Source organism: Naegleria gruberi, assembly GCF_000004985.1.
Source record: "Naegleria gruberi genomic scaffold NAEGRscaffold_79, whole genome shotgun sequence".
Classification (NCBI taxonomy): Eukaryota; Heterolobosea; class Eutetramitea; order Acrasida; family Naegleriidae; genus Naegleria; species Naegleria gruberi.
Genome location: NW_003163248.1, coordinates 2185 through 24766, shown reverse-complemented (window position 1 = coordinate 24766; position 22582 = coordinate 2185). Strand labels below are relative to the sequence as shown.

The following is a 22582-nucleotide window of genomic DNA, read 5'->3' as shown; positions in this document are numbered from 1 at the left end:
GGATATTTTATCCAGATAACTTGGGTGCAAGAGTCTATTTAGATGATCACAAATATCATTATATTTACAGAGGAAATTGTGAAGTGGATAGGAGTGAGAGGCTGCTTGAATATCATGTTGAAAGATCGACAGACTTGGAAAGAATGTGGGTGAAGAGAACATGTTTGAAGAGTTGGTGTAAATTACTTTATTCTCATTGTTGGGAGTTTGATGAAAGAGTTGATTTGTATCATGTTTTTGAACAGAAATTCTATTATGATGTTGATATTTCTTATGAAAAGAAGAAATTACACGGTCATCAAGGTTTCAAATATAGTATTGGAGAATTTGTCAACCTTGTCGAAGATATTCCAAATACAAATATTGTTGACCAAGTCAAAACTGTACTTGCAAGAATACCTTTACCAGTTTCGAATCAATCTGCTTCTTCATCAAATACTACAGTAGTGAAAACTGTGGTTGCTAATTTGAGTTCCACTACAGCCCCAAAGCCTATTGGAAAGGAGAAGAAACGCACAACAACAAAACCACATGTAAAAGATACAAAAGAGACAGCATGGGCAGCTGATAAGGAGATTCAACAACCAGATCAATCAACTACTAATTTTACAGAACTGGACTTGGTTGCCGCATTGGAAAATAATACTTTCAAATGTAAAGAAATAATTCCTCATATTTGTAACGACGATGATTTGATGATTCGCTTGATTTCAACCATTACCATGGAGGATCCTGTAACTGTGAATGGGATTGTACTGAAACACAGGGAGAAATCAGCCCCACCCTCCGAGAATGCAGCCACTCTCCTTGTTGCTAAAGCAATTCTGAAAGGAGATATTGATATTATTAAGGTATTCTTTAAACTGTTTGATTCTGGTAATTTTGATTTGTGTAAACAGCTTATTACTTGTCTTGGAAGATTCGAAGCATTTAAAAGTACCCTTTGCTTAGAGAAACAAAAGATTTCAATCGAGGATCAATACAATCACATCAATAAGATATTCACCGATTGTATTAGGTCAGTATTAGCATGCGAAGACAAAATGGTGGATGACGAAAATTCCAGAGTTAGGAAATTCAGAGAATTATTCAAGCTTTCAGATGTTCAATCCATCATTAATGATAGAAATGATCGTGCCCATTCGTATATTAAGCAAGAAAGGATACCAAGAGCTCTCAAGGATAGAATTCAATGTTTAGAGGAAGCAAAATCAGCTCATAAGAAACTATGCAAGAAGAAATCCAATGAAAAAACTCAACTCATTGATTCATTGATCCAAAACGCAATCAAAGAACTAAGCTTATTAGAAGTCAAATTCAATCACATTTATAATTTCAAGACCTCCATTGAATAATTCCACTCGATGGTGCTACTACATTGTTCCATCATTTAATCAAGTCGACCTTTCAAACTATTAATAAACAATCATGTGTACGAATGCAATCAACATTACAACAAAAAAATGTTACAACACAATTCCACAATTTCCTCTATTAGCGAAGAAGAACAACAGCTGCAACAGAAAAAACTTAGCATTGAAGAAGAACTTCTTGAGAGTATTCTTCTCCCTCTCGAATATCCTGATGCAAAAGTTTGGAATGAAATATTAATTCACGGATGTCCAGGAGTGGTAAGCAAATATCATGATCATTTGGAGAGTAATATTAAATTTAATATTTTGATTTGATCGGAAAAGGGTAAAACCTATTTAACTAAGAAAATACTCACCGATGAAAGGATAAAAGCAGAAGTAATCTACACTCAAGATCATGATTTTAAACGTTCAATGCAAGAAGTATTTGAAAAAGCAAAACTTAGTCAACCAAGTATTATAGTAATCGATGATTTGGAATTTTGTGATTGGAATAGTAATTCAGAGAAGGAAATTTCAGTTTTGAAAGAATTTCTCCAATCCATGTATGATCGTGAGAGTAGGGTAATTGTTTTGGTTATAAGCTCAACACCTTGGAATATTAATCCAGCTGTGAGGAAAATATTTAAGAGGAGATTTCACATTCCTCTTCCAGATAAGGAGAAAAGGATTGAGATATTGAGAGATGCATTTAGAAATAGTTCAATACAAGATGATGAAATTGAGGAGATTTCCACAATGTGTGATGGATATTCATATGCGGATTTAATGTGTGTAGTAAGGGATTCACAGATGAACATTATTAGAAATGCCTTAATGGCTACCAATAATAGTTTCAATATTAGTCTTAATGCCCTATCACAACCAACGAAAAGTGATGTTATCAAATCTCTTCAAACAATTAAATCTTCTGTTACAATTCAAGAAGAAGCAAAACATTTACAATTTCAACAAGATTTTTATCCTGGATCATCTGCTCAATTTCACGAATACATTAAGTTTTCCATTTAAATTATCATTATTATTTTGATGTCAGGCTCCATTTTTACTGTTACCATCAGACTAGACAACATACAATCATTAATGTTATGTTGGTCCAAACAATCTTGATTTTGTTAGACAAAACAGCAAACCAAAATTATTTATTTTAAATTGGTCCATCTGTTTTTTGTTTTGTGGGGAGCGATTTCCTCATTTTAGATCGACAAAATAAAGGACCGTCCTGACACTAGGGACAACATACAATCGAACTTCATGCAATTTTATTCAACAAAATCACATTCAAAGTCGATATCCGCTGCTTAATATCCAACCATATTGATTTGGTTGCAATTTATCAAGTCGTATAAACAATAATCTACAATATTGAAAGCCTCAACAATCCATTCCAATACAGTTCCTTAAAAAACTATCCGTTACAGTGGATTTTACTGTAAACGAAGATGCGACCAAACAAGCACCAATCAAAAGGACCACTGTTTTCAAAAAAAACTCCTCACAGGATTAAGTACGATCTTCCTTAATACCAACCAACAACAACATGATTCAATTGCTAAGGTTTTGCGCGCTGCTAGTAGTTTTCCTCTTACTAGCCAATATAACACTTACTCTTCACCAAACAACAGGTGGATTGAGGGATTATTTAGCTTCTTTACAAAAGGAAAGAGATGCTGTGGCATGCACCAAAACCAAGTTAGAGAATACTATTAACTTGTTAAACAGCACCTTCTTTACTAGTAATTCTTCATCAGCACCATCTTTAAAGACCATTATTGATTTGAGAAGCAAGCAATTGTCCAAAGTTGCTTCAGCAATAGCCTTATTAGATGCTGAAATTCGTGTCATTAATTCCCAGTGTTCCACTTACAATGGTTCTGATTGTAATGCATGCCAAGATGGTTTTACCAATTATCCTAACTGTGTCCCAGTATGTTTTGGATTGGCTGCTAATAATGCTTCGGTTTGCTCTGGACACGGTTCATGTATTGCTCCTAATAATTGCACTTGTACAAAACCATATATTGGAGCCTCTTGTTCCTCCTTTTTCACAGCACCAATGACTCCATATCTTGCCCATGCTTACTATTTCAATAATACCTTCGCTGATAGTGTTGGTTCTCTCCACTTGGTTAACAATCCAAATCAAGGTGCTTCTTCAAATCCAGTCTTTTCCAATGATTCACCATTCCCAGGTGGTAAATCAGTTTATTTCGATGGAAAGAAGAATGGTCTCGCTTCTACTGTGAATGTCAATCTTACAGTTTCCAACAGCTTTTCATTGTGGCTTAAGAGCCCTTATGGAGGTGTTGCAATGGCTTTCAGTACTAATGGTAATTACATTTTCTTCAACGTTGCTTCTGCCAAAGGGTTTAGTTTTTATGATGACAAGTTTACTACACCTTTTGTAACTGATGGAACCCTATTTGCAACCGATGTTTGGAGACATTTAGTATTTGTTTTTAGAACTGATGGTACTGATCTCTATATTGACGGATCATTATACAAGACCAGTGCAACTTCAATTGCCTCCAAGAATTTGAGTGATGGAAAGTTGACCATTGGTGGACACAATGCTGGAACTTATTACTATACTGGATATATTGCTAATGTAATGATTTTCACTAAGGCACTCACAGCACCTGAGGTCAGTTCCCTTACAGTTAACAATTACTTTTAGTTTTCTATTTCCCAAATTGAAATTCATGAATTGAAGGAAAATTTCTATGTAATAATTAATATGTATAAATTAATATCCAAAATTGAAGATATCAGCAGTATTCTTTTCAAAGAAGGATATCCTTTTCTTGTCTTTCTATTCATTCGAAATTCATCAAAGGTAATCGAGAATGGCATACGGACATTCTTGAATTTCAATGAAATAAAATTTCTCAATTTCTCTAATCTTAATAACGTCTTCGTGTCGTATCAAGCTGATAGTTGCTGTATTTCTAAACCTTGATGTGATTTGTCGAAGTGCATACTTTTCATTTTGCCATGGTAAATCATAGTTTATCACCAAGACTGGATGATATTCAAGTTTAGAGAAATGATCTGTTGTAAATAAAAATCTAACCTTTGCCCAATTAAAATCTTGTCTAATTTCCTCAATTTGTGTTTCTCCAAGGCCTCTGTGTAAACATGCTACAAGAAACCGATCTTGCAATTTTTCACAAATTGCCTTAGCTTTCTCATCTGATTCACAGTACACTACTGCTCGAAGACCATCCAAAATATCGAATAAATCACTGATAGTTTCGTATTTGTAGTCTTCAATTTCTACATCAATGTAAAAATTCTTAGAGTAAGAAGCTCTCAGATCAGGATAATCTGTTCCATCTTTCAATATTTGAATCTTGATGGGATCTCTCAGAGGATTTTCCTTCAGACAATCAGTTAGACAAAACCAACAAACTTTACAATTAAAATTCCACATCAGTATATGTAAACCACAATCTAAATCAAAAATCAAATGATTAGCTTGATCAATAATCAATAAATTTACATCCTTTGCTTTTAGAGACCCAGAATTGACAAGATTGTTCACATTGTTACAAATTCCAACAATCACATCCTCATTTCCTTGAAAAGTACTTGCCCTGAATCCTTCCAAACACAAACAAACTTTCAAATCATCTCCTCCTAAAGATTTTAACAAATATCTAACAGTATATGCCCATTGCCATCCATTTCCAATCACAATGGTCGTTCCATTCTTTTCATTCCTCATTCGATATCTTCTTTCAATAATTCCAATCACATACGAAACAATCCGATCTGTTCCTTCACCACAATTTTCGAATAAATAATCTTGACTCTCATGAGAACGAATCATTGGAAAAATACACTGCCTATGCACATAGGATGGTTTTTCAAATCCCATCCTATCAATTCTTTCCAATAAATTATCGGAACAAAATTTAAAATCTCTTATTGATGAACAATTAAATGATGAAAATTTTAATTGGCCAAATTTGATTTTTAACCAATTTAATATTTGAGTGGAATTATCATCACTGGAAGGAAGTTTAAAATCACAAAGAAAAAATCTAACTTTCCCCTCTTTATTGTTTCGCATTTTTTTTTACTAAGAAACTCAATCACTAACAAGTGTTACAATTCTGATCTGAATCTTTCAAGTTTTCTTAATTGTTTACTATAACTATATATCAACACTAATAACTCAATAAATTTAAATCAATACAAACAAATGGTACATACCTTAATTTCAATTATTATTAATAGAACACAACAATACCACCTAAACAACACATTAGGCTTTCTATGAATGATATTGTATCCACTCTCTCCATATTCTCACTACAAAAGTTTCAAACATGCTTCGTGACATTTTTCACACATATTTAAAATAGAAAAATGATGTCCAAACTTCGATACAAAACTCCAAGATAAATTTTCAAAAACTACATAAAATTGAACTCGAACGCCGGGAATTGAACCCGGGTCGCCAGAGTGACAGTCTGGAATGCTACCACTATACCACGCCCGATTACATAAAGATAAATATCATTCCTTAATTCGCCTTAATAAACAAATTGGTGCATAAGAGATCGATTGCTCATACCTTAATTTTAAAATTTGTTAATCTTCAAATCATCATTTGGCAATTAGTTGACTCACCCTATGGATCTTTTAACAGTTATGCATCAGTTATACTTAGTCAAATGAGTTTGAGAATCAAATTGATCTTCCAATTCTTGAATAAACTCACTCTTACCAGCGACAGACTTTTCAACAAATATTCTGTTTTGTTAAGAAACTATTTTTAAGTGCATTGAAATTCCAGACTTCCTTAGTTTTCCTCAAGTTAAAAACTTGGCAGAGACACATGCTGTGCTTAAGGAATAAACCGATTCCTTCAATGTATTTCCTCCAGTTGCCTTATTGGCAAATGAAACCAAGGTCAGTAATTAGTTCCAATTCAACCATGGTATGAAGTCTTTCTTTGAAATAGTTACTCTTCTTTGGGTTTTGGTTGTACATCACGTAGTGCCATCCACAATTCATCAATGTATCACAATCAAAGTCCTCCAGATGAAACTTTATGATTTTTGGAACTCCTGTATTTGAAACTAAGGTTGTAAAAAGTTCAACAACCTCTCCTACCATTGTAACCTCATCACCTTAAAAAGATAAGAAAAAGAACATCAAAATACTCACCACTAACAACCCAAGTACCTCTTGAAGAACAGCCAAATCTCTCAATATAACCGAACGAGTATTGAATTTTGGTAAATTGTTTAATCTCACCATAGGAAGAATCCCAAGAGGATTGATTCAAGCCATTATAGCCACATGCCAATAATTCATTATTATGCAAAAGAACTACAGAAAAAAAGTATCCACATTGGATATCTCTAATTTCGTGTTCAAATTTAGCAATATGTACAAACTTTGTTGCTGAAACATTGTGATTGTAGTCTCCAAACTTTTCTGAAAACGCAAAGAATACATTATCATCTCCTCTTGCATAAAGATCATGAGAAGAAGCCAGAATTGATCCTCTTCCACAACATGCAGCTCTCAAAATATTCGGTTGTGGATCAGTTGAAAAAAAAACAACCTCCTTTCCATTCTCAAAAATAGTTCCATCATAGGTCAGCACGACATGACAAGAAGAAACAGGTCCAGTGATAAACTTTCTGATTCCTCTATGATCTGAATAATAGTTAACTAACAATTGGCCTGAATTGAGAGAAAAAGATCCAACAGTCCCATTTTTTTTGTCCACTAAATACACATAATCCTTTCCCATAAAATATTGAATATTATAAACAATAGAGTCCTCCATCAAATTTGGATATTCAATCTTTGTCATTTCTATTCTATTATCTTTATCGTGATCTATCAAAGTAATAGGAGTTTTTACTGCATTGTGTGTTTTATGTCTATTATGTTCTTCAGCATTGATCTCGACCAGTCTATTAGAAGATGCACAAACAAAGAATAAATTCTTGTCTCCTCCGATAATATTACTAAAAGTAAAGGAAGATTTACCATCAATCTCTAATCTGACAAATTTATCAGTATTTGTGTATGAAATAAAATCTATGGTAAATTTTGTTGATCATCATCATTGATGCTTGTAAAAAATGTAAAAAAACTCACTATCAAACTGAAGGATATTAGCAATGTAGAATACTCTTGACATTTTTTTTGATCTTTACCAAAACCCAACTTCTTGTCTTAAGTAATATTTCAAAATTTTTCATCTTCATCCTCTCAAATGATATGAAGAATATAAAGTGAGATACTATTAAATGTTAATGATACACTTCTTGGAACAACACTTTTCCTTTGATAATGCAAGATTTTTGAAAACAGAATAGCAATGATCACAATAAATCATTCTGATGTGATACTGTTTGGCAATTTGTGTTGCTTTCAAGAGGCCTTCTCGTTTCGGAGTTTGTTTTCCCCACACTTTAACTATGGAAACATTACTTGATTGCAAATTACAATTCTCCAAAGCAAAATCATCATCAGCATTCAATGAAATGGCCAAATCACCAATCTCTACATGATTAGCCTCCAATCGACAACTTCTCAAATTAATTCTATGAATCCTTGTAAAATTTCCACTAAATTTGCAATTAAACAAATAATCGGGTTCATACTTGTCCAGATTGATACAACAAAATTTCGGAATTGAATTTTCCAATATACAATTAGTAAAGCTACAATTTCTAAATAACATTTTCATGGAGAGATCTAAATTAAATTTGCAATTTTCAAATTGGCAAGAATTAAATGTAATATCAAAGCCTGATTTTCCAACTTGATCCGAGAGGTGAGTAGAATTAAAATCAATGTTGGCAAAGCTTTCATTTTGTACCCACGGAATTGATTCTTCTTCTTCTTTGCCTTCTCGGGATAACAGAATTCTTTCCACTATTTCATGTAACGGCATTTTTTTTAAAATTAAAGTTTTTTAATTTTTTGTAATCTTAGCCATAATGGATAAAGAGGCTACTATACATACTTATTTATTTTTATTTTATTAGTTTTACTATTCCAACTCAAAAATGTCTATTCACTTGTTGGGATGAACAAATGTGCATCCTCCAAGAAGGATTTGGAAAATGGATTCAAACAACTCTCATCCATTATTAATAGTGCGCCTTCTTTGTAAATGGGATGTTGAACCAGTATTAATATAGGGCAGTATTATTTCAGTGTACTAATAAACAATTTCATTAGGGCGAGTATGAAAATATGTTAATCACTTCATTAGGCATTTAGTCTTTTATCTTATTTTAGTTTACTTGCTTAAAAAATGACAACAGATCTCAGGTAGATTTTAACCCTTGACAGTTGAAGTATTATTTTACTTAAAACAATTAAAAAAATATTTTAAAAAATGAAATTACTTGCCAAACTCAAGCCAACTTCGGATCAAAACAAGATAATCTTTCCCAATCTTTCCAAAACTCTGCTCACTCATGAATTAAAATCCATTCCCATCACCAATAATCAACTTGTTCCCTATGTCAAAGCAATAGAATTCAATCATGATCGAACACTACTAGCAATTTCTTCCTATGAAGGTTTTATTAAAGTATTCAGAGTTAGAGTTACAACAACAGGTGAATCAAATAGTGCTGATGAATTACAATTACACTATACCTTTACTATTGAACCGAAAGCACCTATTCGATGTTTAAAATTTATTAATCAATTGAAATATATTGTTTGTGGTACTGATAGGGGAAATGTACATGTTATTGATTATGAAAATGATTTAGAAGTTGTTAGAGTGCCTTTTGGTGAATATGTTAGATGTCTAATGGTACATCCTAAATATCCATTCATTATGGCAGGTGGTGATAATGGAAAAATTTTATTGTGGAATTGGGAGAAGAAGTTTGCTGTTGAACACGTCATGTCAAATGTTAGTTTAGATCCAAAAAAATATGTCATGTCCATGTCTATGAATTGTTTCAATACAGATATTGTAATTTCAGGTTCTTTGAATTCAACAGTTACTGTGTGGAATATTCCATTTAAGCAATTGAGTGAATATAGAGAAACAGATTCAGATAAGAGTCTTTTCAAAATATCGAGTAAGTTTATTCGAATATTTATAAAATTAAATAGTGAATAATAGGCAAACCAAAACCAAGTAGCAAAAAGATCAAGACAAAATCTCCAGTCAACTGTGTAGATTTTTACAGAGGAAATGATTACAATAGAAGAAATTGGTTTGTTGCCTCGTTTGATGATGGAAGCACTCAAATATTTGACTGTGACTCTGGAGAATGCATTGTGAAATTATCTCAAATTCATCCAGAACCTGTGACAACATGTATCTTTGAGGGTGATTTCATATTTTCAGGATCAGAGGATGGCCTTGTAGATATGTATTATACAACTGCTGGTTTTAAACACGTTAGAAAACTACGAGCAACTCCAAAAGTGTGGTGTATTCAAGTTGACAAGTGTGTTGAAAATTGTGAAAAATTAAGGAATGAAACTCTACTAAAAGTTGCAATAGGAACCACAGCTTCTTCAGCCTATTTTACTTTGAAAAAGGTATTAGAAGAGTATCCTGTATTGAAAATTAATCATAATCCCAAGCTTTTTGATGTGGAAATTGTAACAAAATCCTCTGATGTATTAATTATGGGATCATTCAAATATTATATGAAACTAGCGGAAACGGATGCTCAGGCTCAATACCACGTTGGAATAATGTTGAAAAATGGGCAAGATGTTCAACAGGATCAAAGAGAAGGTTTTCAATGGTTATTGAAAGCTGCCAAGAATGATAACTCACTTGCACAATTTGAGGTTGGAATGTTTTTTCTCAATACTGATAAGAATTATGAACGTGCCCACAAATGGCTGTCGAAATCTGCTAACAATGGACATGATGAGGCCCAATACCAAATGGCACGCATATTTAATGAAGGAATTTGGGTAAAGAAAGATTTTGCACAGGCATTTGATTGGGGTTATAAGGCAGCTCAACAACATCATACTATGGCAATTCAATTTATCATTGATTGCTTTAATTATGGAGTTGGAGTGAAGAAAAATTTATTGCAAGCTAAATTGTGGATGGAAAAATTAAACCATCCAAAGCAGAAATTCAAGAGATTCCATAATGCTTTTGAAACTTTTGGAACTGAACATGATAGGTCATTAATTGTGAATGAAAATGAGTTCTGCTATAACCCAAAAGCAACTGGAGAGTTTAAACCTGTTGGCCAATATTTGGAGAAAGATTTATCAACTCTATTGACAATAGAAACTGAGCACGAGAAGATTACTAACGACACAATTGCATTCTATAACTGTTTCCTTCAATTCAATATCATCCAAAGTCCTCCAATAGAGAAGTATTATCAAATATTGGTATCATTGTTCGAATTGGCCAATTATCTCCATAATGATGAATGCAAAGGACAAATACTGAAAGTGTCTAATCCAATTCTGCGATGTTTCTTACTAGATAAGATGAAACTCATGAATTCTACATTCATTGATATTCTACACTGTTTTATTGTGAATGAGGATTTGAAAGCACTTGAATTACCACTCTACCTCATTAAATATGTAATGAATGGTAAAAATATTGAACTATTTGCAAAATGGAAGTTACTAAATAGTGGTTATCAATATGATAGTCCATTGAATGATATGAAAATTGATGGAAATCAACTATTAGCCAAATACTCATTCAATACCAATAAGATGGAGTCGTTTAAATGTATTCCAGATTTCTTGACCATTCAACACAAGGATGGAGAAGTGATCATTAGTAACATTATTTCTAATATGCGGATTTTTATTGAATTCAAAGGATTGGAAAATGTTGGATATCATATTTGTATGTCAAATGCAAATGAAACTGTCAAATTGACCCCTTTAATAGAATATTTCGAAATGAGAGGTGTTCTTTCTTTTGAAAATTATCAGGAATGATTTAATTGACAAATATCTTTTGCAGCACATTTCGTGTTGAAAACTAAAGCAACCCAAATAAGAAAAATGACTCAAGGTGAGAAAAAGACTGTAGTGAATGAAATCAATCAAAATAAGATAAAAACAAATTATTAAACCGGTGATATGGATGTTATTCGAATAGAACGGCTTGCATCACTAATAAGATGTATTGTATATTTTCAAGTCTTGAGATTGTACAGATTAATTATTATTGCCATAAAATAATAGAATAGATGTTTGTGCAAAGCGATTTCAAATGAAGGTCAAAAAAGTGCTGGACTAAAATCTCCCACAGATCTCATACTTGAAGTGCGCGTTTGTTTTGCTTGGTGATTCCGAAGCTGAGCGACTGGAAGATCCATCAGCCATTCCGAGATTTTTAAAATTAAAAAAAACTAATTCATCACCTTCAATTGGTTCATATTTGTGTGCTAATTCTTGCCTGTACAAAACATACAAGATAATATCAGAGTCGCTCGTGCCAAGGAAGATTCTTGACCAAGACCATACAGCCCAACAATATATTAACAATCAAATTATTGCAATAATTATTGCACTTGTTTATTCTTTTGTGAGCTCTTTCGCCAAGACTCCATATCATCATTAATACTATTAATTATTTACAAACATAATTTTAGTAACTTGCTTCAATAGCAACAACAACAATAATTCTTTGAATCGTGAATAATACAATGAGCGCATTAACCTACGAAGATCCAAGTTATTATTTGGACAATTCTTCTTCCAAAAGTCTAAAGAAGAAGGGAAGACATCGCAAGCTCGACACTCTTACCTATGAAACAATTAGAGAATACTTTGTTTATACTCAATCGCAAGCTGCAAAGAAGGTTTGTATTAACTTGTCATCATTATTTTGAATTAACACGTTATTAACCGTTTTTGTCTTCTCTCTGAACGTTAATTATTCCATATATTAATTATTATGAAATTAAATAATAATTATTTATTATGATGAATAATGTCATCATCATACGCTGGATAACATTATCCTCTCACCATTATTGCTATCAAATTAGCTTGGTGTTTCTGTCTCAACTTTAAAGAGAAAGTTCTACAGCCTTGGTTATGAAAACAGATGGCCATACATTAGAACCGTTACACCAAAGAAGAAGGGAATGAACAAGAGAACCCACGAAGAGGAAGAAGAAGTATCTGCAGAGGAAGAAGAAGATTCATATGAATCAGAGGAAGAAGTTATTAGAGAACCAGTAACCAGATCAGCCAGAAAGATTGTTTCTGCTTCTACTCCTACCCTCACCTCCCAACACAGTAAGAAGAGAAAGGTTGTTGAGTACCAACAAGAGGCTGCCAGTGAAGAACAAGTTGTCATCCAAACTTCTCCATCTTCGAGAATTGGTTTTGCCTCAACAAGTAGTGCAGCCTTCATTCCTCAACAAATCTCCAGCAAGCCTATTGAACAAACTGTTGTTGCTGAAGAAGATGTTGAAGAAGATGAGTACATTCCATCCGAAGAAGAGGAACCTATTGCTGAAGAAGAAAATGATGACGAACAAGAACCAATTGTTGTTGTAGGACATAAGGAATCAACCATTGATCACCTCAACACTTCTAACATTTCCTTCTCTGATATGAGTAATAATTATTCTCATCCAACAAGTAGTTCCATCATTGGTAATAACACTACTACTCATCACCACCGTCTCTATAATGAACAATCTCAAACCTCAAATCAAAGTCAAGATTTTGGTGATGAAATAGCTGCTGCCTCAATGTTATTCCAATTTGCTTCCTCTGATAAGAAGTTTTCCTCTCCAAGAATTCTTCCACCAATTTCATCTCTTCATTCAACCAATTTTATGAATTATCATGCTCAACCATTGAAGAAACGTATTCCTTCACTTGGTGATTATAGAAATTTCAATAGTAGAACAACAACTAATGGTTTTAATAATTTACCATCAAGTAATTCATCAAGCACCACCATTGCCACTCCAATTGCCTCAGAAGGTTTGATTTTACCACCAATTAAGAGTCTCATTGGTGATGATCAATGTGGCATTGGTTTTAATAATCATCAACACATTGTTCAACAACACATTTCTTAATTATTTATTCAAATTATTAATAATTTCATTTGGGTTTGAAATTATTGTTGCTACTACTTACCTATATAATTAGTTTACTAGTTGAAAATATTACCTTAAATAATTCATAGATTATATTGAAATAGATTATATTGAAAGACCAATTTACTTTAAATAAAGGTTGTTATAGTATTATTAAATATTGACATTGTAACGAATCCTTCATTCATAATCTCATTGTCAAATTTGACAAGTGAATGACGAAATTAATTTAAATCAAAAAAAAAACAAGATGGTTAACATTACTGATGAGCAAAGAGAACAAATTCAAATTCTTCAATCATTCCTTGACCAAGGTTTGATGGATCCTGAAGATTTTGGTAAGTATTATCATCACTTACGAAACTTAAAACTAAACTCTAATAGAGGAGGAAAAGAAAAAGATTTTATCGGGAGGTTCCTTTGAAGAAGAAGATGAAGAAGAAGAAATACCAATTGTTAGTCAAAAATCTACACCATCTCAATCAACAACAACAACAACCAAACCAACAACAACAACAACATCATCAACATCAAGTCAACAACGTAAACATATTGTTGCCGAATCAACAGATGATGATTCTGATGATGAACCAATTATTAAATCATCATCTAATAGAATTGTCAATAATCGACCAATTATTAACAAACAAGTCAACAACACTACTACTAGTAGTGGTGGTAGTAGTAACAATAGAACATCAAACAAATATTCATCTAACAGTAGTGATAATAGTAGTGATGAAGCTGTTATTGTAAGTGGTGGTGATGAAAGTAATAGTGATAGAGAATTATCAGCATTGAAATCTGCAATTGGAAAGAAAATTCTTCAAGATTCTACAACTGAAGATGAAGATGATGATTCAGATGACCAACCAATTATTTCATCATCAAAGAGAGTAGGAGCTAGTACAACCATTTCAAAGAAACCATCTACTACTACTACTGCTGCTGTTTCTTCTAATTCCTCCTCTGGTTATAAATTAAATTTAACACCTGAAGAAAGAGATTTATTAACACCAGATCAAATTCAACAATTGGAAAAATTGGCCAATTTAGTTGAATCTGAAATTTTATCAGAGGATGAAGTAATTTCAAAGAAGGAAACTCTATTGAGACAACAACGTAAAAAATTGGAAGAAGAAAGAAAGAGACCATCTGAATCTATGGTTACAACAACAACTGTTAAGAAATCTTCAAAGAAATCCAATTCTACTGCAACAGTTGAAGAACAATTACAAAAACTTCAAGATTTACTTGATGCAGGAATTTTAACAGATGAAGAATATAAAGCAAAGAAGAGACAATTATTACCAGATGATGATGAAGATGAAGATGAATATGGAGATGAAGATGATGATGATGATGATGACGATTCAGGATTGAAATTAAAATTAACACCTCAACAAAGAGATCAATTGAGTAAATTAGATTCTCTATTAGAACAAGGTATTTTAGAACAAGAAGAATATGATGAAAAGAAGAGACAAGTTATGGGATTAAAGAAAGATCAAGCACCTTCTAAAATTATTGAAAATAAGAAGAAACAACAAGGTGAATTTGGTGAAACTATGGATTTGGCAATTTACATTTCCAATATTAAGGCAACACCTGAGAAACCATTTAAATTACTTTATGAAGGTAAAACAGTCATGTATCAGAGAGAGGATTCAACTCCATCTGGTAAAACAGTTATTGTCAGAGGTACTTTTCCAAAACTACCAAGAGAAGATTGCATTGTTTCTCTATTAATTGATATGCCTGAAGCAAATATTTATACTCAACAAAATTTCAATCTCTCTCAACATGGTAAATTCATTCAAATTCTAATTACTCAAGAAGGAAATAGAAATAATATTAGAATCAAACAACAACATAATGATTCATTTGATACTAATCAATTAGGTGATAAGAATGATCAAATGAGTAGAATTTATCTTCATTATGCTGCTATTCCTGCAAGTGAAGATGAACCATTCAGAGTTTGGATTAATGACATGTTAGCTCATCAAATGACAGAATCAATGACAAGTTCACAAAGTGGTGTCATTCGTGGTTCAATTCCAAAAGTTAAAAGATGTAATTTGACTGATGATCCATTCCATTGTATTGATTTGAGAATTCACATTCCATTAATTGATCCAATGGTTAAATCATTTATTGTAAATTTAACAAATAATGGTGAACACGTGGCATTGATTTTAAATAATTCAACAATTACTGTTAAACAATCAAAATCTGAAAAGGTTTTAGAAGATGAAAATGCTTTAATTTTACAATCAACTAACAAACAACCAAATAAGAAATAATTTATAGAATATTGATGATTCATTGTGGTGAAATAAATTTACTATTTGTTGTACTACCAAGGAGTAAATTCAAGATCTTTACCTATATTTACACTATTCATTTCTTAGAACAGTTGTGGACGATTTGGTTTATGAGATAAGCCTTTGGATATAATGGGTAGACCATATACTTTTCATTGTTAAGATAGATACCGATGATAGCTCAGCTGGTAGAGCATGGGACTGTAGCAAGAAAAACTGTAATCCTGTGGTCGGCGGTTCGATTCCGTCTCATCGGATAGTTTTATATTTGATCGATTTTGGATGTTAAGGCAAATAATGATTTATTGAGGTCAATTTAACTGTTTTGCCAAACTGGTAATGATCAATTTTAAATCCTTTCTGATAGCTCAGACGGTATAATAAAGCCGGTATTTTATAAAACTGTAAGTCAAAAAGAGTCTTTTTTAGAAATTAAGAGTCTACGTTACAATTTATCTTCAAATGATTTTTTAAGGCTCCAATCTATGCAATACCTTGCTTCCTTGCTTGTTTCAATCCCACTCCACCAAGACTTGCTCTAATGATAATAACAATGTTCGCTTCACAAAAAAGATTGTCTGTACAATACTAAATATCAAGTGATTTTAATCGTTTCATTTCAATTAAAAATTTGGCTCCTTCATCACCAACTCGATTTCCACCAATTTCAAGTGATGTTAATTGTTTCATTTCACTTATTGATTTGGCTCCTTCTACACCAATTTCATTGTAGCATGTATTAAGTGATGTTAATTGTTTCATTTCACTTATAAATTTGGCTCCTGTATCACCAATGTAATTTCCACTAATAGTAAGTGATGTTAATTGTTTCATTTCACCAATATATTTGGCTCCTGCCACGCCAATTTGATTATTGTAAACATAAAGTGATGTCAATTGTTTCATTTTACTTATTGGTTTGATACCTTCATCACCAATTTGATTTCCACCAATATCAAGTAATGTTAATTGTTTCATTTCAGTTATAAATTTGGCTTTTTCTATAGAGTCAAACAACATTTTAGAAAATTTAACATTAACAATACTGTTCATAAATTGACTTTTCATGAATAATTCAATTCTTGTCTCTGTAAATTTTGTTTTAAATTCGATAAAAAGTTTTGAACGTTCCTTGATCACATTAAAGAATTGTTTTGAAATCAAGGAACAATTCTTCAAAATAAACCACGAATCATCAATTATGGAAATTATTTCAAAACAAACATCAGATGAAAATATTTCTTGTCCTTGGAGCACGAGATTTTTCTTTTTTGCTTTCATGTTATTTTGATGATGAATGGTTTGCTTATTTTTTTCAAGTTTTCTGATGTTCTTAAGAAATGTGACATCACCAATAATTCCCGCTAGCTAAACGGATTGGCTTGCTTGGGTTAATTTTTGATATCGGTACCAGCTATCGTGCTATCCTACAAGAATTGTAACGTAGTTGATGAGTTCATTAAGGATTAAGGAGTTAGAGAAGCTGGCGTAGCTCAGTCGGTAGAGCGTTGGTCTAATAAGCCATTGGTCGCCGGTTCGATCCCGTCGGTCAGCAGATATTTTTGAATAAAAGTTTATTGATTTTTTTTACATGTCAACCTTGTTGTTAACACAGTACACAAGAGCAGTTGCTAAATGTTGGCGCCAAAATATTTACCTTTATTTTGATCGCAACTTACTGGTCAATTTAAACCCCATTTCATAAAAACCAATAAAGAAGTTAATTTTAACTATATTCAAACACTATCGTCATATTTCTTCAACCTTTTTACGTTTCCATCACCAAAATAAAGGTAAATATTTTGGCGCGAATAATTCAAAATGGTCAACTTTCCAAAATAATAAAATGACATTGTAACAGACTCCGAATTTCTGCTCAGTTACTCCACAACATGAGCACTAACAGGATGCCTATTTAAACAGGTACAACTTCAGTGTGAGGATCTTATCAATTCTAAAAAAAATGCAACAACAACAATCCTATAATAATAGTATTGCAATAATATTCATTGTAATCATTGCATTCATTTCTTGCATGAGTGAATGTTCTAAAATATCATCTACTACTGCTACTTCTATTTATCACTCATCTACTCCACGTACTAAAATCTATGAAAATACACTTCCATTTCAATTATTAAAAATTCAAGAATTAAATCAACAATACAAATTTAGAACTCTATCTAAATATAGTAATTCCAAAACTACTAATGCTAATACAAATACAATAATACCAACCAATCCAATATGGCCATTACAATTTAATGCAACCCTATTAAAAATAACACCATTTAATACAGATATTCAATGGACAAAATTATATTATGATTATAAAAATCAATTAGGTAAATTTGATTTTTTTGATTCCTATTATAGTATGAATAATGAATGGGGTGCAACAAACTTTACAATTTTATGGTGGAATTCAACTGTTTGGTATATTTATCCTAAAACACAAGAATGTTGGATTAGATCTAGAACTTTACCTTTAATTTCACCTAATTGGTTACAAATTACTAATTATATTGGTAGAAGTTTATTTAGAGGATTATATAGTGATATTTGGCAATTTCCAAATATAGATGATTTAGATGGTATGAAATATTATCATAGAGTTGCTGATAAAATGGAAGATAGAATTCCATTACGTTCTACAAATCAAGAAAATGATCCAGGTGCAACTGATTATGTTGATTTTATTATTGGTCAATCAGATTTAAATTTATATGAAATTCCAAAATATTGTCCAAAATAAATTTTAATTTTTAATTTTAATTTTATTAACTCAGAGTTGTATTTAATTTTTATTAAATATTTTACAAATTATTTCTTTTGATAGATTTTACTTGTCTAATAAATTCTTGTCTCTTTCTTCTCCAATTATTTTTTGGTTTAATTGATAATTGTTCTTGTTGATTATTCTTTTTAATTAATTGTAAACTTTTTAAATCATTTTCATTTAAAATTCTATTTAATTTAACATTTCCACATATTCTCTTATGATATTTCATATATTTAGAATTAATTGACATGTGGCATTTAGTACATTCACATTCTTGTTTAAATGTTACCATTTTCTTTGATTTTTGATTAATTAATTGATTAAATTGATTTTCTAAATTTAGTAATTTAGATTTCAATTTGGAATTTTCTAATTCTAATTGTTTCTTTTCATTTCTCAATTTTTGAATAGGTGATGAATTCTTCTTTTGTTGTGCCAATTTTTGTTGTTTCAAAACCAAATCAACTCTAATTGACTTTCTTTTCAAATATGGAAATGGAAATTTCTTAACAATAATGGAATTTTCAACAACATTAGATGATACAGTTGGAATGAAAACTTGTTTAGAAGGACGAGCACTAACAAGTACTTGAAAATTATCTAAAGGATTTTTAGAAAGTTTCTTTTCAATAACATTTAAAGACTTGTTGTTGTTATTGGAATTGTTAACAACATTGAATGAGGATTGTTTCTTAATAGGGAAGTATTCTTGCATAATCATTTTACTTTGTTTTTTTTGATATTGTTGAATTGAACAGTTCTTTCGTGTGTGATTTAAATAACATTCTAATACTTTCCATTATGATATGAATGGCAAACATCAACACTAGTCATTACTCTTTTTAAATGACTAGTGTTGATGGAAAGTATTTACAACAAATATCAATTTCATTGTTCTCTAAAATTGTTTTTATTTACACTGTTACAAAATATATTTCAAATATCAATTAATTCAAAATTATTATCAAATATCAAATAACAATTATCAATTATCAATCAATTATTGCTTATTACTTCCATAAATACATCTCTTGAGTTGTAATGCAATTTCTTCAAAATAATTTAATCCCTCAGGAAAATGATGTAAATTAATATTTGTCTTTTTATCCAATGTTAAATTATTATTATTGGATGATGTTAAACTATTACCTCCAATAGTATTATTAATACCATTAATAGTAGTACTATTATTAATACTTAACATGTTATCTTCTGATTGTTCATCATCATCACTTTCAACCATATCCATTAATTGTTCATCAATTAGTGTTGTATGTTGTTGTTGTTGTTTCTTTAATTGTTGTTGTTGCTTCTTAAATGAAGTATTTTTAGAATTATTTCCATTATTATTATTATTATTAATATTAAAAATAGAAAATGAAAGTTCTTTTAATGCTTTTCTATCATTTTCATTTTTAATAATATCATTTGATAAAATATCAGTATTATTCATAGTAAAAATACCTAATAAAGTATAAATAACAAAATCATGTCTATTTTTTAACATTCTTTCAGTACAAGTATCATAAGTTAATGTACCACTATAAATGGAAGTTAATTCATCTTGTACATCTAATTCAGTTCTTAACATTTTTAAAAATAAAATTAATTCATTTAAACATCTATCTCTTTCTATTTTATCTTTAATAGGTAATGATAAAAATAGAAATAATGTCTTTTTATAATCAACTATTTTTCTTTCACTTAATTGTTTACCAATTCTAGTTAAAATATTTGCAATTTTATAAATTAAAACATTTCCAACTTTTCTACCTAAACATAATATTTTAATATAATCTTTAACTGTCATTTGATTTACATCTTTAGCTAAACATTTTTCATTAATTCCATTAATTAAATTTAATACTTCATTTAATAATTCAATAATTGATGTATCTCTCTTATTTGTTATTTGAATTGGTTTTGAATCTAATACTTGTAATCCAAATTTACCTTTACATAAATCTCTCAATGGACGTGTTGTCATTTTTTTATGTAAAATTAATTCACAAAATATTCCCATCATACATAATTCTTCTATTTGATCAGAAACATAGGATTTTACTATACCTGAATCACTTAAACATATCATTAATATATTTTCAGGTATTGTTAATTTATTATCCATTCCAAGAAATAATATTTCTCTATTCATTTGTTGTTGTTGTTGTTGTTGATTAAATAGTATTTATGGTATTATTGGAAGTATTATTATTATTAGTATTATTATTATTATTAATATTTGAATTGGAAATGGATGAATTAGTAGTACTTGGTGATGAATCATCATTAGTATTACTACTATTAATAGAATTACGAATATTGTTATTGGAAGAATTTGAATCAAAATGATCAAAATTTGATTTTAAAAATTTCATACTTTTTGGTCTAGAATTAACTGGACTACTTTCACCTGATAATTCATCATATTCTTGAAGTGAATTTTTTAAATCTAATAAATCAAATGGTGTTTTACTTGTAGGTTGACTTTTATCATTTGAATTTGTAATTGTATTATTATTATTATTAGTAGTAGTAGTAGTAGTATTAGTATTATTATTAGTAGTATTAGTAGAAAAAGGATTAAAATCTAATAAATCCTTTGAAAAGTTATTATTTCTATTATTGGATTCAAACATTGTTCTACTTCTTCTTTTCATAGTAGTATTACTTTGTTTTTCAATTGATTTAACAGAACTAATAGATGGATTTTCAATATTATTATTATTATTATTACCAATTGTAGTAGTAGTAGTAGTAGTGGTAGTATTATTATTATAAGGATTCATAAATTCATTTGAATTTGCAATACTTTGACGTGGTGTATTATTAACATTTGAATAAATAGGTGATGTATTAGTACCTGTAATGACATTAGATGATGTATTATTCCAGAATGAATTTTGAGCACCACCACCATTATTACTATTATTATTACTCATCATTTGAGTATTACCAGTTGACATTGTATTATTCATAACACTTCTAGGTGAAGTTATGAAATGATGATTCATATTCATATTAATATTAGAAGATGGCATTAATTGAGGTGAAGTATTAATTGTATTAGTACTTGCACCACTGAGAGTATGTCTATGAGATGGAGATGAACCCAATGATAAAAAGAAATCAGATGATTCAATTGTAAAATTAGTATCTAATGGTGTTGTAATAGTTGTATCAGAAAAATCATCTTCAAATCCAATAGTTGATCTTCTAGGTGTTGTATAGGATGGACTTTTAGGTGTTGATGTTGGATTATTAATAATACCAATATTACTATTAGGTGATGTTAATGTATTATTATTGTTGTAATGAGTTGGTGTATTCATGTTATTATTATAATTAGTATTGATATTTGATGATTGAAAATAATTTGAATTAAATTGTGGTTGATTATTTGGAGATGTTGTAAAAGCACGTGGTTTAAATATGTTATTATTACTATTAGCAGCATTATTAGTAGTATTGTATGTAGAATTAGTATTAATAGTAGGTGTTAATGTTGTTGTTGTTGTAACATTTGCAGTTGTATTATAAGAAGTGATACCAAATGGATCATCATCATAGGGATTAAAGTTAGACATCTTTATGTTTCAAAAATTCAAGAAGGCTAATTCAAATAATTCAAAGGCTTGTCAATGTTTCGAATATTTTCTTTTGACAATTTAAAAACAACGAGATCTAAAGAGATAGAGAGATTCGTTCATTCAAGCCTTGTATTGATGGTCAACATAACAAAAATGGACAACAAAAACATGGAGATACCCCACAACTAGCAGTAAATTACAATCATTGATTTGTTGCCCATCATCAAATGATGAATATTATTGAACAGAATAAGTGTAAACAATTGTAATAATGATGGTGAATGAAATAATAGTACAATATTATTCATTGTATTTCTACCATGATGATGCAATTAATATTTTGATAAGGTACAATGAAAATAGAACTCCTTAGAACATTAGAGTTCCAATCACTGAATAATAATTAAATAATAGTACTCTTCAAATTCCAATCAAT

The 22582-nt window shown here is 30.5% G+C and overlaps 13 protein-coding genes and 3 non-coding genes across 16 annotated transcripts in view; 9 read left to right on the top strand and 7 right to left on the bottom strand.

Annotated features, from left to right (window-relative positions):
* Positions 1-1355, top strand: part of NAEGRDRAFT_75286 (uncharacterized protein) — a gene marked incomplete at both ends in the record, with an annotated part of 4777 nt that extends 3422 nt beyond the window's left edge. Inside the window, one exon of the mRNA XM_002669683.1 lies at positions 71-1355. Coding sequence (XP_002669729.1) covers positions 71-1355 — 1285 coding nt within the window. The remainder of the gene's footprint in view (positions 1-70) is intronic.
* A 432-nt stretch (positions 1356-1787) lies between these two features.
* Positions 1788-2384, top strand: NAEGRDRAFT_75285 (uncharacterized protein; the record flags this gene model as incomplete). The annotated part of the gene is made up of 1 exon (XM_002669682.1): positions 1788-2384. One exon carries the CDS (start codon positions 1788-1790, stop codon positions 2382-2384), a length of 597 nt encoding a protein of 198 aa, XP_002669728.1.
* A 529-nt stretch (positions 2385-2913) lies between these two features.
* On the top strand, positions 2914-4050 carry NAEGRDRAFT_75284 (uncharacterized protein; the record flags this gene model as incomplete). The annotated part of the gene is made up of 1 exon (XM_002669681.1): positions 2914-4050. The coding sequence occupies one exon, from the start codon at positions 2914-2916 to the stop codon at positions 4048-4050; it is 1137 nt and encodes a 378-aa protein (XP_002669727.1).
* Positions 4051-4203: 153 nt separating this feature from the next.
* On the bottom strand, positions 4204-5253 carry NAEGRDRAFT_54002 (uncharacterized protein; the record flags this gene model as incomplete). Its single annotated transcript, XM_002669629.1, has 1 exon — positions 4204-5253. One exon carries the CDS (start codon positions 5251-5253, stop codon positions 4204-4206), a length of 1050 nt encoding a protein of 349 aa, XP_002669675.1.
* Positions 5254-5809: 556 nt separating this feature from the next.
* On the bottom strand, positions 5810-5880 carry NAEGRDRAFT_t774. Its single transcript has one exon. It is a non-coding gene; the product is annotated as a tRNA-Asp (tRNA).
* A 630-nt stretch (positions 5881-6510) lies between these two features.
* On the bottom strand, positions 6511-7209 carry NAEGRDRAFT_75282 (uncharacterized protein; the record flags this gene model as incomplete). Its single annotated transcript, XM_002669628.1, has 1 exon — positions 6511-7209. The coding sequence occupies one exon, from the start codon at positions 7207-7209 to the stop codon at positions 6511-6513; it is 699 nt and encodes a 232-aa protein (XP_002669674.1).
* Positions 7210-8751: 1542 nt separating this feature from the next.
* Positions 8752-11318, top strand: NAEGRDRAFT_75281 (uncharacterized protein; the record flags this gene model as incomplete). Its single annotated transcript, XM_002669680.1, has 2 exons — positions 8752-9454; positions 9499-11318. 2 exons carry the CDS (start codon positions 8752-8754, stop codon positions 11316-11318), a joined length of 2523 nt encoding a protein of 840 aa, XP_002669726.1.
* A 419-nt stretch (positions 11319-11737) lies between these two features.
* On the top strand, positions 11738-13605 carry NAEGRDRAFT_82046 (uncharacterized protein). Its single transcript, XM_002669679.1, has 2 exons — positions 11738-12187; positions 12377-13605. The coding sequence occupies exons 1-2, from the start codon at positions 12032-12034 to the stop codon at positions 13424-13426; spliced, it is 1206 nt and encodes a 401-aa protein (XP_002669725.1). The 5' UTR covers positions 11738-12031; the 3' UTR covers positions 13427-13605.
* A 92-nt stretch (positions 13606-13697) lies between these two features.
* Positions 13698-15805, top strand: NAEGRDRAFT_82045 (uncharacterized protein; the record flags this gene model as incomplete). Its single annotated transcript, XM_002669678.1, has 2 exons — positions 13698-13785; positions 13832-15805. 2 exons carry the CDS (start codon positions 13698-13700, stop codon positions 15751-15753), a joined length of 2010 nt encoding a protein of 669 aa, XP_002669724.1. The 3' UTR covers positions 15754-15805.
* Positions 15806-15944: 139 nt separating this feature from the next.
* Positions 15945-16031, top strand: NAEGRDRAFT_t781. The gene has a single exon. It is a non-coding gene; the product is annotated as a tRNA-Tyr (tRNA).
* Positions 16032-16362: 331 nt separating this feature from the next.
* Positions 16363-17055, bottom strand: NAEGRDRAFT_75278 (uncharacterized protein; the record flags this gene model as incomplete). The annotated part of the gene is made up of 1 exon (XM_002669627.1): positions 16363-17055. One exon carries the CDS (start codon positions 17053-17055, stop codon positions 16363-16365), a length of 693 nt encoding a protein of 230 aa, XP_002669673.1.
* Positions 17056-17256: 201 nt separating this feature from the next.
* Positions 17257-17329, top strand: NAEGRDRAFT_t782. Its single transcript has one exon. It is a non-coding gene; the product is annotated as a tRNA-Ile (tRNA).
* Positions 17330-17737: 408 nt separating this feature from the next.
* NAEGRDRAFT_75277 (uncharacterized protein) lies at positions 17738-18529 on the top strand (the record flags this gene model as incomplete). The annotated part of the gene is made up of 1 exon (XM_002669677.1): positions 17738-18529. One exon carries the CDS (start codon positions 17738-17740, stop codon positions 18527-18529), a length of 792 nt encoding a protein of 263 aa, XP_002669723.1.
* A 30-nt stretch (positions 18530-18559) lies between these two features.
* Positions 18560-19286, bottom strand: NAEGRDRAFT_82044 (uncharacterized protein). The gene has a single exon (XM_002669626.1). The coding sequence runs from the start codon at positions 19275-19277 to the stop codon at positions 18591-18593; it is 687 nt and encodes a 228-aa protein (XP_002669672.1). The 5' UTR covers positions 19278-19286; the 3' UTR covers positions 18560-18590.
* A 170-nt stretch (positions 19287-19456) lies between these two features.
* Positions 19457-20543, bottom strand: NAEGRDRAFT_82043 (uncharacterized protein; the record flags this gene model as incomplete). The annotated part of the gene is made up of 1 exon (XM_002669625.1): positions 19457-20543. One exon carries the CDS (start codon positions 20541-20543, stop codon positions 19557-19559), a length of 987 nt encoding a protein of 328 aa, XP_002669671.1. The 3' UTR covers positions 19457-19556.
* A 190-nt stretch (positions 20544-20733) lies between these two features.
* NAEGRDRAFT_82042 (uncharacterized protein) lies at positions 20734-22207 on the bottom strand (the record flags this gene model as incomplete). Its single annotated transcript, XM_002669624.1, has 1 exon — positions 20734-22207. The coding sequence occupies exon 1, from the start codon at positions 22141-22143 to the stop codon at positions 20734-20736; it is 1410 nt and encodes a 469-aa protein (XP_002669670.1). The 5' UTR covers positions 22144-22207.
* Positions 22208-22582: the final 375 nt, after the last annotated feature.

Coding starts and splice junctions, on each gene's coding strand:
- NAEGRDRAFT_82044 (XM_002669626.1), bottom strand. CDS start 19,277: ATGATTATGCAAGAATACTTCCCTATTAAGAAACAATCCTCATTCAAT.
- NAEGRDRAFT_82046 (XM_002669679.1), top strand. CDS start 12,032: ATGAGCGCATTAACCTACGAAGATCCAAGTTATTATTTGGACAATTCT. Junction 12,188..12,376: donor AATCGCAAGCTGCAAAGAAG/GTTTGTATTAAC, acceptor CTATCAAATTAG/CTTGGTGTTTCTGTCTCAAC.